This window comes from Corylus avellana, chromosome ca1 (assembly GCF_901000735.1).
Source record: "Corylus avellana chromosome ca1, CavTom2PMs-1.0".
NCBI lineage: Eukaryota > Viridiplantae > Streptophyta > Magnoliopsida > Fagales > Betulaceae > Corylus > Corylus avellana.
Window position 1 is genome coordinate 341,848 of NC_081541.1, and position 12,942 is coordinate 354,789.

Sequence of the window (12,942 nt, forward strand, 5' to 3'; positions counted from 1 at the left end):
AACCCTTAAACCCCATAGTTGAATCCAGTAAGGAGCTTTGACAAAGCAGCTCTATTTCTAATAATGGTCGGGCAATGATTGAGGAATCAAAAATTATAAGAACGGTAGGCAATGTTTTGATCCCATCTGTCAAGTATCTATGCCATAATATGCGGTCATAAGATAAGAACATGCTATAAACATAGCCTCACAAAGCAAATGATGATACTTTTATTTAAATTCACGTAACAGTTCATATTTTATAAAAATTAGTATAATTTTTACGAATTATTACTTTAGCTTATAAGCGTGATAAATATTATGTGAATTGCCATATGATAATTTACATTTTAGTAAATGAAGGGATAAATATCACATGAACTATTACATTAATTTGTATAAAATTTATAGAACTTTGATTCAAAAAACAAGGCTTCATTCTATGTTGTAGGGTGAGTGTAGGATTTGCAAGAATAATATATATATTTTTTTTGTTAAAAGAGTATAATTATTTTTCATACTTATTTATGTGCATTGGACCGGTGAATAGTAGAATTGAGGTGGCCTCAAAAAGTGTTTGAGCGTTCTAGGTACGATTTAAACTCCATTAAATACATATCGACTCATTTTATAGTAGTTGATATCACATATTTTAAGTGGTTTTTTTTTTTTTAACAAGTGATTAATATTAAAAATAATAATAATTTAAAACACACTATATTAACTAATATAAAATAAGATTAAAAAATATCCCTTACACTAACTAGTTCAGACTTCAGAGTAAGTAAAAAGGTTTCAAAATCACACCCAACATTCTGCAACCATATGAACGCCACCAGAGACACTGAATTTAATACCCAATACCGGAAAGGAAAACGCTATAAACTTCCAAGTCCAAGTCCGGTCTCTCTCACTTCCAGCTCCAAGTCCACACCGTCACTCCCATGAGCTCCAAATCTTGAACCTCTTCAACCAGCCCCAAAGAACCTCCTTAATATGGTGACCAAAAACCTCTTCCTCCCTACAATTCTTGTTTCTCTCGTCTCCTTCTCCTTCTCAACCTCTTTTACTCCCACAGACAACTACCTCCTCAACTGTGGCTCACCCACCAACATTTCCCTCTACAACCGACTCTTTCTCGCTGATTCAGCCAAACCCGGTTCGGCTTTTCTCTCACCAGGCCACTCCATTTCGCTCAAGAACCAAAACCCTCCTTCAGAGTTACCCGCTTTGTACCATACAGCCAGAGTTTTCACCAGCAGTTCAGGGTACAAATTCAACATCAAGAAAAATGGGACTCACTTGGTACGTTTCCATTTCTCGCCCTTTGTAGCTCAAGGTTTTCATTTAAATTCAGCGCGTTTTAGTGTTTTGGTTAATGGGGTTTTGATTCTGAGAGACTTGCAATTGAATAGTACTAATACTGTCCTTAGAGAGTATATATTAAAAGTAGATAGAAATGTGGTTGAAATTGTGTTCACTCCTGTAAATGTTTCGGGTTTCGGATTCGTTAATGCAATCGAAGTTTTTACGGCTCCTGGGGACCTTATAATGGACGAGGGAGTTAAGTTAATTGGTGCTGCTGGAAGTCAAGTGTACAAGAATCTTTCTTCACAGGTCTTGGAGACTATTTATAGGATTAATGTTGGAGGTTCAAAATTGACTCCTTTTAATGATACCCTTTGGAGGACTTGGATCCCTGATGATGATTATCTTCTTCTGAAATCCGCCGCGAGGCGTGCAAACACTAATTACCCACCAAAGTATGAGGCTGGAGGTGCAAGTCGAGATATTGCGCCTGATAATGTGTATATGACTGCCCAAGAAATGAATAGGGAAAACTCGAGCTATCAAACGTTTAATATCACTTGGAATTTTCCAGTGGCTTCAGGCAGTGCTCGATACTTGGTTCGATTGCATTTCTGTGATTTTGTTAGTCGTGTGTTAAACTCGCTGTACTTTAATGTATATATCAATGAATACCTTGCTTATGGGGATCTCGATTTATCAACACTTACATTTCGCGTGCTTGCATCTCCAGTCTATGTTGATTTTGTTGTGGATTCAGTTGATCCCGGGGTTGTGCAAGTCAGTGTTGGTCCTTCTGTTCTGAGCAATACTCTGACAATGAATGCTATTCTGAATGGGGCAGAGATTATGAAGATAGAAAATATTGAGAGCGAGGAAACTAGCCCTAAGAAGAAGAATATTTGGGTTGTAGTGGGTTCAATTATTGGCAGTTTTGTTGGTTTATGTTTGTTACTGCTTGCACTGCTGCTTGCTATGAAATGCAGGAAGAAGAAACCAAAACCAAGGCCTGCAGAAAGTGTGGGGTGGACACCATTGCGTGTATATGGAGGCAGTTCACACAGTAGAATGTCTGAAGGGACAGCCTATGCATCTCCTGGCCCAAATGGATATTTTGCCTTGAGAATCCCTTTTGCTGATTTACAATTGGCAACAAACAATTTTGACCAGAATCTAATCATAGGTTCTGGTGGATTTGGCATGGTCTTCAAGGGGGTTCTTAGAGACAATACAAAGGTTGCTGTGAAGAGAGGTGTGCCCGGATCCAGGCAGGGCCTTCCAGAATTCCAGACTGAAATAACAGTTCTGTCCAAAATTCGTCACCGCCATCTTGTTTCTCTTGTTGGATATTGTGAAGAACAGTCGGAAATGATCCTAGTGTATGAATACATGGAAAAAGGACCATTGAAAAGTCACTTGTATGGTTCAGGGCTCCCACCTTTGACTTGGAAGCAGCGACTTGAAATATGCATTGCCTCAGCAAGAGGTCTTCATTACCTTCATACAGGTTCAGCAGAAGGAATTATCCATCGTGACATTAAGTCGACCAATATTTTACTTGATGAGAATTATGTGGCCAAGGTCGCCGATTTTGGTCTTTCAAGATCTGGCCCATGTCTCGATGAAACCCATGTAAGTACTGGTGTAAAGGGTAGTTTTGGTTATCTTGATCCTGAGTATTTCCGGAGGCAGCAGCTTACAGATAAGTCAGATGTTTATTCATTTGGGGTTGTGCTTTGTGAAGTTCTTTGTGCTAGACCTGCTGTTGATCCATTGCTTGCTAGAGAGCAGGTGAATTTAGCTGAATGGGCAATGCAATGGCAGAATAAGGGCATGCTCGAGCAAATTATTGATCCACATCTTGTTGGACGGATTAGACCAAGCTCTTTAAAGAAATTCGGAGAAACAGCAGAGAAATGTTTGGCCGAGTATGGTGTTGATAGGCCAACCATGGGTGATGTATTATGGAATCTGGAATATGCACTTCAGCTTCAGGAAACTGGACAGCAAAGAGAACCACATGAAGCCAGCAATATTAATGGGCCAGAGCCCCCAACACCTGGAAGTGTTCCCCATATTCCATCTAATAACATAAGAAGGGAGGGAGAAGACGGGAATTATAATTCAGACTTATCTACAACCAAAGTTTTTTCCCAGTTGATGACTAATGAAGGCAGATAGCTTTAGACTCATCCTGCAAATAATTGTCCTACAGTATAAGCAATCTCAAGGTTGCCAGTATAATTCTTAAAACTACCACTGAAACACATCTTAGAGGTACTCATCTCTAATTTTTCCTTCTGTTACTACTTACCCTTTCTCATTTTTCTTTGAGATTGCATAAAATCCTCTATTTTGATTTTCTTATGGAATATAACAGGTTTCTTAGACAGTTCCGGATTACTCGTTCAGTCATTTCAAGAGGTTGTAATAAGCTCTCTGTATTATTGTTGTGTGCCACTAAATAGATACAGCAGTAACTGTTGTGTGTACTAAGATACATTTGTTTTGTCATTAAATTGTTTGATATGGTGAGTGAATCCTGGCTCCCCTCTTCTACACTTATGTTTTTTGAGTGTCAATCCATGGCCTGATGTCATGTTGGATTGTTCCACAAAAATTGATGGTCATTCTGGTTTGGGTGCTGTTATATTTGGATCCATCTCTCCAGAATGGAGTGGCAACTAGAAATGGGACCATCACAGCAATGGGGGTGCAATGTTGGAACCTATCTTATTTACTGTAACCCTGGATATTCCTATACATGTTAATCAACTGTCTTCATTTTAGATATTCAAAAACGAAATGTGTTAAAATATTAATTCAATAATTAAAAGTGGTCCTACCAGCTTAAAGTTTTTGGATAAGTAATAATTTAACATTGTATCAGAATGAGCAAAGAATGGGAGTTTGATTTTAACTTAAACTTTTGAGGTAAGTGGTAATTTAACAAAATGATTACTTTCTAGTGCTATTTAAGTCATAGGTGATATGATAGAGAATTATCTATGTTAAAGACAAAACTTCAATTATCTTGTCACGGATGGACGATATTATCATCAAGTTCTATACTAAGTTATGCATTGATTGGAATAGTTGTTGGTAAACATACAAGTGATTTCCTTTAAACACTGATCAATCATAGGAACAACACATGCTCTCAAACTGAAAATTCTTTGATATTGAAACTTTTGAAGGACAAAGAGGTGCTATCCATCCTGGATTGGTTTGAATGGTTTTGCTTCAGCTTTGAGTCATTCTGGAGCACTTCTTATTGCCTGTTAGGCTATGAAGTTTGATCTTCTTTACGTTTTTCCATTTTATATATAATGTTTGCAAGAATTTTCTAGGATCCCAAGAGTCCTTGCACACACGTCAGTAGGGTTATCTTGCTCGCTGGAAAGAAAGCTGGTGTCTCTGCACCCATAAGGGTCGTTTCTAATTTCTATGGCAGGCTGATAGATTCCATCATAAAAGATGCTTCATAGCTCTTGTTCACTTCTCCTTTGAAAAGTGGAAGCATTCCATGTTCTTGTTCTTCCTTCCCTCGAATCGATTGTTGCCCATTATCTGATTATCTGACTCAAACCCGTGACCCTTCCTTCCCTCTTTTTTGTTCTTTATATTTTCCTGTGGTTTTGGTTGTATTTATTGAGTCACTAGTAACTTCTTGGGCTTTATTCATAGCTAGCTGAGGAACCTCAGGGCCCTAGTCTAACTGGACATGATATATATGGATATGTGCTCTAGCAGCTGTACCAACGAAGTGCATGCATTTGGTGTGGCCGCAGCTATTCCAGTCTGGATGACAGCAAGCAAGTGGGGGAGGGACCTCTCCACTAAAGATGAGTGGACTTCACTTAATATTATTATCTTCTTCATCTTTCACCCACTGCCGATTCACATTATCACATCTATTTAGTCATCACCCTTCCTTAATTATGTATTTACTTTCTTTTTTTTTTTTTTTAAAAAAAAAAGTATTTATTTGGTGAAAATATGTACATTCTATGCATTCAAGACTTTGGCTTGTGTTATGACTGTGCACATTAACGCCTTGATATTCTTAGGGCATAAGGGGGCAATCACCTAATGAAATAGGTGCGAGAAACACTTCTTTAAACTTTTTTTTTTTTTTTCCCAAGAAAAACAATAAATTTAAGCATCCAACGTTAAAACAGTTTTTGGAACACCCTTGTTTTTTTTTTTTTTAAAAAAAAAAAATACTTAAAACATTCAAACACATACGACGTCTGACAGAACAATCTGTGGCCAATCTTCTAATTCATTAAATTAGTATTATTATTATTATTATTATTTAAAAAAAAAAAAGATCTATCTAGATTTGAACATGGACACCACTAAAAAGGTGTTGGAGGGAGACCCATCATTCATCAACACATTGACAGAGTGGGGAATATAATTAACTTTGCTTATCATATGCCATTAACTTTAGCTACCATGTGACGCCCACTCCTTCTTTGGCGGGTTAATCCTTCGATTTAACTCCATTGGAGGACATCATTGAGCAAGGGCATAATCGTCATCAAGCCTCTCCTCACAGCTGTTGGTGCTCTCAGTGCCTCCGTTAATAATTGATTGCGTCACCAAGTGGGGCCATCTTATCCAGAAAATCGAATCCTACTCATCATTTCCCCCGGCCGCCACCCCCACCCTCGCCATTACTCTATAAAAGAAAAAAGGAAAAAAAGAACTGGCCGGTAGCCCGGACATGTTATACCGATTAGTTACGGAAATTCTGAAAAGTTTACTTTTTAAATTAAATCATTTAAATATTTAAATATTTAATTATCAAATAATGAGATGAGAGTGTGAGACACAAAATTTGAAATATAATTTTTTACCAAAAACGTGAGAGCATATCGAGGCGATAGTGAATATTCAAAATCAAAATTGAAACATGGAGAGAGGCAGACGAAATGGAAGAAAGTGAAAATAGGGCGCTGTTGCGTTGCGGTTCTTGAATTGAGTTTTTTCATTCTTTACAGAGATAGGGAGAGAAAGCGAGTATTCAGAGAGAGAGAGAGAGAGAGGGAGAGGGAGAGGGAGAGGGGAGGGCTAGGGTTTTTGTGAAGAAGAAGAAGAAGAAGAAGAAGAAGAGGGAGATGACGCAGGTGATACTGCACATATACGACGTGACGAATAGTGGATCGGACAAGACCAATAACACCATTCTTCACATCAACAAGATCTTCAAGGACGGTATTGGCCTCGGTGGTATTTTCCACAGCGCTGTTCAGGTCTCTCCCTCCCTCTCTCTCTCGCTATATATATATATATATATATATATGCATGTCTGAATTTGTTTATAGCTTGGTTACCGTATTATATGATGCTGTGATGGATCTTGGGGGTTTGAGATTTGGTTCTTGGAAATTTGGCTTTGTTGTGTGAGATTCTTGGTCTTGGATAGCATGTTAGATTAAATCCGTAAGTCCAACTATCTGGATGTATATGTACGGTGTGGTGAGATTTATGTATATTGATTGATTAAGCCGGGATCTAGGGTTTTGGTTTCACCGACCTATGATACTTGGCGTGACGCTGATGATGAAAATGGGGTAAGTGTTTCTCAGTCTAAATACTTGGTTCGTAATTAACACGCTGATAGGCCCAATAAAAGCTTGCATTTGAGTAAAGAGATGCAGTTGTACACATCTACTTGGCTGTGAAAGCATCTTTAAATGCCTTTACCTATTAGCCTACCTCTTGCTCCTCAAATATTCTTAGAAAAAAAAGTCTGAGGACATATTGTGTATCTTTTCAATAATTTCAATCTCCTTTAGGCTCAATTTCGAATGTTGGATTCAGTGAGTGTGCATGCATCACATGAAAAAGTGCCATATAGCTCAAGAATAACCTAACAATCGGAGCCAATAGGAACCTTAAGCCTTGACTGCCAAGAAAACTCTTTCACAATCATCAGCAAACCATTCTTATTTACCGTGTAAAGAAATATCTTGAATTCATCTTTGGGGAAATAACTGTTTGAGATTCTAGAGATCATCAGTTATACTTTAGTGAGCATGCAATGCCTTCATTATATGCCTCTTATCATACATGTTAACAACTGTGTCATTCATCTTCAATGTCTTTCTTTCCTTTTTCCCATTTTATTGGCATTTTGTCATCATGTATATTTCTTCAGCATCTGTTTTTATGATATATTAACCTTAGTTTTTTTCCCTAGTTATAATGACTAGAAATGTTTGTAGAGGTGATTGGATCCTTTATGTTTACATATAATAGGTTTATGGAGATGAAGAATGGTCATTTGGGTACTGTGAACAAGGAACTGGAGTTTTCAGTTGCCCTTCTGGAAAGAATCCAATGTATACATATCGTGAATCTGTTGTTCTTGGAGAAACAAACTCTTCAATCTTCAAGGTAAATCAGATCTTGAGGGAACTGAGTAGAGAGTGGCCTGGGAATTCGTATGACTTGTTAGCAAAAAACTGCAATCACTTCTGTGATGAGTTCTGCGAAAGACTTGAAGTGCCAAAGCTTCCAGGTAAATGTCATCCTGGATTATGATATTTACTAGCTGTCTCAAGTTCAAATCCTTATGTTGTGCGACTTAGGGCTTACTTGACTAATATGTTTGACTTATATCTACTGCTCCTTTGGCCTATGCAGAGCAATGGTTTTTTGCTTTTCAATGTAAATGCTAAATAGGGGGTATATCTTACTTGAGCTATGCCTGCGTTGATGACCTTCTTTCATTCAGTGACTTGCTATGTTGATATGCTCCTTTTTTTCTTTTTTCATTTTGCTTGATTTGGTTAGCGTCTGGAGGAGGAACATGGGTTGTGTTTGGTTTGACGATTGAGGATGAGTATTTCTTCCTGAAGATGGTCTTTTTAAGATGAACTTTTCCAATAACTTCCGCCTAAAACAGGTTTTTGGTGAATGCCCATCAGCCAGTTTCACTTTTTTCTTTCCTCTTTTGTCGTAAACACCTTCCCTTGTCTTTATCCCTTCCTCCTGATTGAAAACCTGCAATTTTGAGTTGTCTCCTACAATGGTTATAATATTGAACCACTTTCTAAGAACCCTATCTGTTAATCACAAAAAAAATGGTCCCAAAGACTCTTTCATGCTTAAGGAACATAGATCACTTATTTCTAATCCACATTGGTGAGGTATTGCAGAGACATATATAACTAATCAGCTTTATTTATAGCATACCCATCCATGAGTATCTAGGATTACAAAAACCCAATTTTAATCAAATTGGATAGTCAATAACATGGATTATTTTAGATGCTTTCTCACAGGATGGTTGAGAGAACGGTAAATTAGTTGAAACTCCTGTTTCTGGGTAGGTTTCTGCAATTCCTTTCTCATAAATTATGAAATGATGAGATTTGGAAGAATAGTTTTGGAACAAAACTGGAAATATGGTTAAACTGGGATAAAAATAAAATTTCACTGCATTTAAGTGCCAAGTTTTCAGTTTTCCAAGAAGGAAATTCAGAAAGCTGCCTCTCTTTATTTCTATTGGGTGTGTCATTGCCCAGTTAGTATTTTCTATAGGATGGGCTTTTTAGGAAAAGGTCTTCTCTCAAAAGCACGTCCTGATCATCATAAAACACCTCAATTTTCTTGAAAAGGACTTTATGACTAAAATACATCTAGAAGGTACACCAGACACTTTCGTGGTTTCTGAATAGATGTTTAAATAGTTTAGACGTGTTGAACAGGACTCCTGTCGGCAACCCTTGGCAGCCGGAATTAGGTTTACTTGATTCATGCAAAAATATTCCTTTAGCTGTTCTCATGTACTGCTATAAGTGCATCCATTTATACAGTAAGTTTGCCATGTGGGCTTGTTCGCATCATGTTGCGTCCATAATTATGCATCGACCTATTTTAGGTCTGAAAAGTTGTAACAATTCACGGAAAATGTTAGCTACGTATGCTTTATCACTCCAAAATAACTAGCCAATTTGGAGATTTCTTAGAATCATTTATAAAGCCAAGTCTTACATATGACATAGACATAGTAAGGAACCAATGTGAGTCTTATCACACATGGGTGTTTTTATAAATCACAAATTCTATGTGAGCTACTCATTTTCCTAATATGGAACTGGGATTACAATCTTCCCCCTTTAAATTCTTAACGTCTTCGTTAGGGCTATGTCATGCAGTACTCTAGTACCACATGGTGTTACTATGATACCATTTAGGCTTGTTCGTATAATGTTGTGTCCATATTTTTGCAGCAACCTATTTTAGGTGTGAAAAGTTGTAACGATCCAAGAAAGCACGAGCCACATTTGCGCTATCACTTCAAAAGGACTAGTTAATATGGAGCTTCCTTAGAATCACTTATAAAACATAATCTCACCTATTAAGGAACCAATGTGGGACTTAGCACCCATGAGTGTCTTTATAAACCACATATTCTATATGAGCTACTCACCTTCCCAATATGGGACTAGGATTTCCCCTCCCCCAACCCCGGCCTCTTTAAATTTTTAACGTCTGCGTCAAAGCCATACCATATAGTGTTCCAGTATCACATGATGTTACTAAGTTTCGATACCATTTGTAATGACTTAGAACAAGTACTAGACATATTTGCGTTATTACTCTAAAATGACTAGTCAATTTTGAATTTTTTTAAAATCACTTGTAAAGCCCAATCTTACTTAACAAGGAACCAATGTAGGACTTAGCACCTATGAGTGTCTTTATAAACTATTCACTCTATGTAAACTACTCATCTTCCTAATATGGGACTGAAGTGTTTCGGTTGTGTTACTTTTTTCATTCCAATATCTTTCATTTTACTTGACTTAGAAAGTACATTGATAGTGCTTTAATTTCCATCAAAGCTGGCATATGTACTTGAATTTTCATAGTAAACTTATATGGAAAATTTCTCTATCTGCGTGCTTGTTCATGCGGGAGTTTGCATTACTTATTTTTTTAGTCATGACAAACTGTTATATCACAGAAGCAATGTAAACGAACTAAGTCAATGCATTAAAATATAAATTTAGTGTTTGCTTATTATTTTGGTTTCTCCTTTAAAAGGCTGGTGGTGGGGGCAGTGAGAAGGCATATAGGTTCAAAAGAGAAGTTAGTTGGGTTATGGATTTATGACCTGAGTGCTTTTTTCTGTGTGTCTTTGTATTTCAAAAGAGCATGATTACTTTTTTTTGATAAATAAGTAAGAATATCATTGAAAAGCGCAAATGGGCGCAACTCAAATACACAGGAAGTATACAAAGACACCCCTTTAAAGAAGAGCATGATTACTTCTGCAAATTACTAGGAAAGGCATATTCTTATAGCTTTTGTAACAGGCTGGGTTAATCGTTTTGCCAATGCTGGTGATGCTGCCATGGAAGTTGCAGGAAATACAGCTCTACGGGTGAGAGAGACTGTTCTTTAATATGCTACTGTCAAAATCTGCTGGAATAGTATCTCTACCTTTGTAGTTGTTTATTTTAATGGATGGGTTGTTGTTTTAAATTGCTATAGGTCCTTCATAATCACAGATATCATTTATGATTTTACACTAACAAGCTGTTTTTTGGCATGAGTTATTCAGCTTAGGTTTCAGTGGACCTAGCAATGTATGTTTTTGGTACATTACTTGATAATGATACCATTCAAGTATTGCTCAGAGTTCTAGTTACCTTTTACTTCCCTGAGGTGTTATAAATCTTATCTTTTTTCTCATCTTTTTTTTTTTTTTTTTTTTTTTTTTAAAAAAAAAGGACTGCTTGGACATTTTATATAATTATGTGAAGACTCAAAAATAAATTCTACATTGTTGTGAAAAATGTAGCAGATATCTCATTGTGGGAAATGTGGATCTTTTTATTTTCTCATTTTTGGTTAAACCTATACCTTCTTTTTAGCTTGGCTTTGGTGCAATTAAGCATTCTCTATGACTTGGGCTTTGGCCCTAGTGGTAAGTGGTGTGTGGGTACCTCTTACGTTCAAGTCTTTTGAAAGGGTGAAGAAAAAATGGTAGAATGAGTTCTGATATTTTTGTGGTTGTCATTGCAGTTGAGACAAGCCAAGACAGAGATAGTATCAGCAAGCAAAGTGGCTTACCGTTTCCTTTTGGGAGTTGCTAATAATGCCGGGGGTTCTCCTGAGTCCCCGGGAAATTCAAACAGAGGCACTCCTAGATTTCAAGGTACGTGGTTTAAAAACCTTGTTACTACCGGTGCAAAACCGTCTAGTAGCTCAGAAATTGAGAATCAGGATGAGGATAGACGTCGGCAGCAACAATCACCTCTCCGGCAAAATTCACGGTCATCTCTACATGATGTGTGAGGTCTATATTCCAAAAGCATCTTCTTGTGTGTACCAGTTGGAACCATGGAAGGGCCATTTACATGTTATTCATTCTGTATCAATGTAAAATTAGCATTTGTTGATCAACTAAAATCTTCACATTGATGCTCCCAAAGAACTAAAGCACATCTAGAAGATTATCCGCCTTATAGCGTTTTTTTATTTTTTTTAGCATTATATTGACAAGATTGATTGATCTCCATGCAGTCCTGAAGATCGTATGGTGCTTGGGGCGGGCAAGGTTCTTTGTGTAGCATGCCTTTTGTTAGTTTGCAACTATAGATATAGACCTACGATGTAAGGATATAGTTTCTGTAATCCAATGTTTTCTTGGCTTGGGTATGTCCTTTTAAGTTCTTACGCAAGCCAATCTCAGGGAGCAGCGCAGGGATGTTGAATTGATTGGGGCATCACTTTTCACTCTCTGTCGTGTGCTTCAATGGCAGTTTAATATACATTGTGGTGGACTCGATATATTTAATTATTTTGACCTTTGTCACATTATAACACTTTTTTAATCAAAAAAGTTTAATTAAATAAACAAATGTTGCCAGCCCAACAAAATGTTTATAAAACACTCCAAATTACTCTCATTTTTATGTAATAAAAACCACCTTATAAAAAGTTTTATCCTCTTTTTCCAGCCCATTTCCAATCAATTTTCAGATTTTTGGTGGGTAGATGTGTCTTCGAGCAGAATGAAATAGGCTTAAGAGAAAGATTGCGGTTGGGTATACAACATACTCCATGACTGTGAGGGCCACGTGAATGAAGCATTTCAAGATTCTACTACTACCTTGGCAACACAGCCCATTTCACAAACCATTCTGTTACAAAAACATGACACAATTCGACTGACCTTTATTTCTTCTTCCTCTTTTCCCAAGCCTTGCCTTCAACATCAATTCAGTGATGATTTTATGAAGTACACTTTATCCGTCTCACTTTGTTGATTTGACAGTCAATTAACTTTCGGGTTTCTTTTTTTTTTTTTTTAAATAAAAACCAATCTAGGAGCTGATTAACCGTACCATGTTAATAAAATAAGATAAAAGTATAACTTCTAGCATTTCTAATCAAATAACAGCCAGCCAAGCACCCATATATATTCATCCATAAAACCTATCACAAATCCAAAAATTTAAGAAGTATTCTCAAATTAATGGAAATTAAAATTAAAAAAAAAAATTAAGTCGTACCCATTAATTGATCTAATAATTCGAAAAGCTTAACAGAATTAAAATGAGTCTGTAGTGAATATATAAGATTTGTAAACCAACACAAAAAATATCTAATATCATGATGGAACTG

The 12,942-nt window shown here is 36.8% G+C and overlaps 2 protein-coding genes across 2 annotated transcripts; both read left to right on the forward strand.

Moving 5' to 3' along the window:
* The first annotated feature begins 800 nt into the window (after positions 1 to 800).
* LOC132185954 (probable receptor-like protein kinase At5g24010) lies at positions 801 to 4,080 on the forward strand. Its single transcript, XM_059599778.1, has 2 exons — positions 801 to 3,564; positions 3,668 to 4,080. The coding sequence occupies exon 1, from the start codon at positions 976 to 978 to the stop codon at positions 3,466 to 3,468; it is 2,493 nt and encodes an 830-aa protein (XP_059455761.1). The 5' UTR covers positions 801 to 975; the 3' UTR covers positions 3,469 to 3,564; positions 3,668 to 4,080.
* Positions 4,081 to 6,026: 1,946 nt separating this feature from the next.
* On the forward strand, positions 6,027 to 12,006 carry LOC132186257 (deSI-like protein At4g17486). The gene is made up of 5 exons (XM_059600142.1): positions 6,027 to 6,548; positions 7,558 to 7,819; positions 10,626 to 10,693; positions 11,338 to 11,611; positions 11,839 to 12,006. The coding sequence occupies exons 1-4, from the start codon at positions 6,414 to 6,416 to the stop codon at positions 11,608 to 11,610; spliced, it is 738 nt and encodes a 245-aa protein (XP_059456125.1). The 5' UTR covers positions 6,027 to 6,413; the 3' UTR covers position 11,611; positions 11,839 to 12,006.
* Positions 12,007 to 12,942: the final 936 nt, after the last annotated feature.

Excerpts from the sequence above, each read along its gene's own strand:
- LOC132185954 (XM_059599778.1), top strand. The coding sequence starts at position 976 with ATGGTGACCAAAAACCTCTTCCTCCCTACAATTCTTGTTTCTCTCGTC.
- LOC132186257 (XM_059600142.1), top strand. The coding sequence starts at position 6,414 with ATGACGCAGGTGATACTGCACATATACGACGTGACGAATAGTGGATCG. Across the intron at positions 7,820-10,625 it reads TGAAGTGCCAAAGCTTCCAG|GCTGGGTTAATCGTTTTGCC; the intron begins GTAAATGTCATC and ends CTTTTGTAACAG. Across the intron at positions 10,694-11,337 it reads CAGGAAATACAGCTCTACGG|TTGAGACAAGCCAAGACAGA; the intron begins GTGAGAGAGACT and ends TTGTCATTGCAG.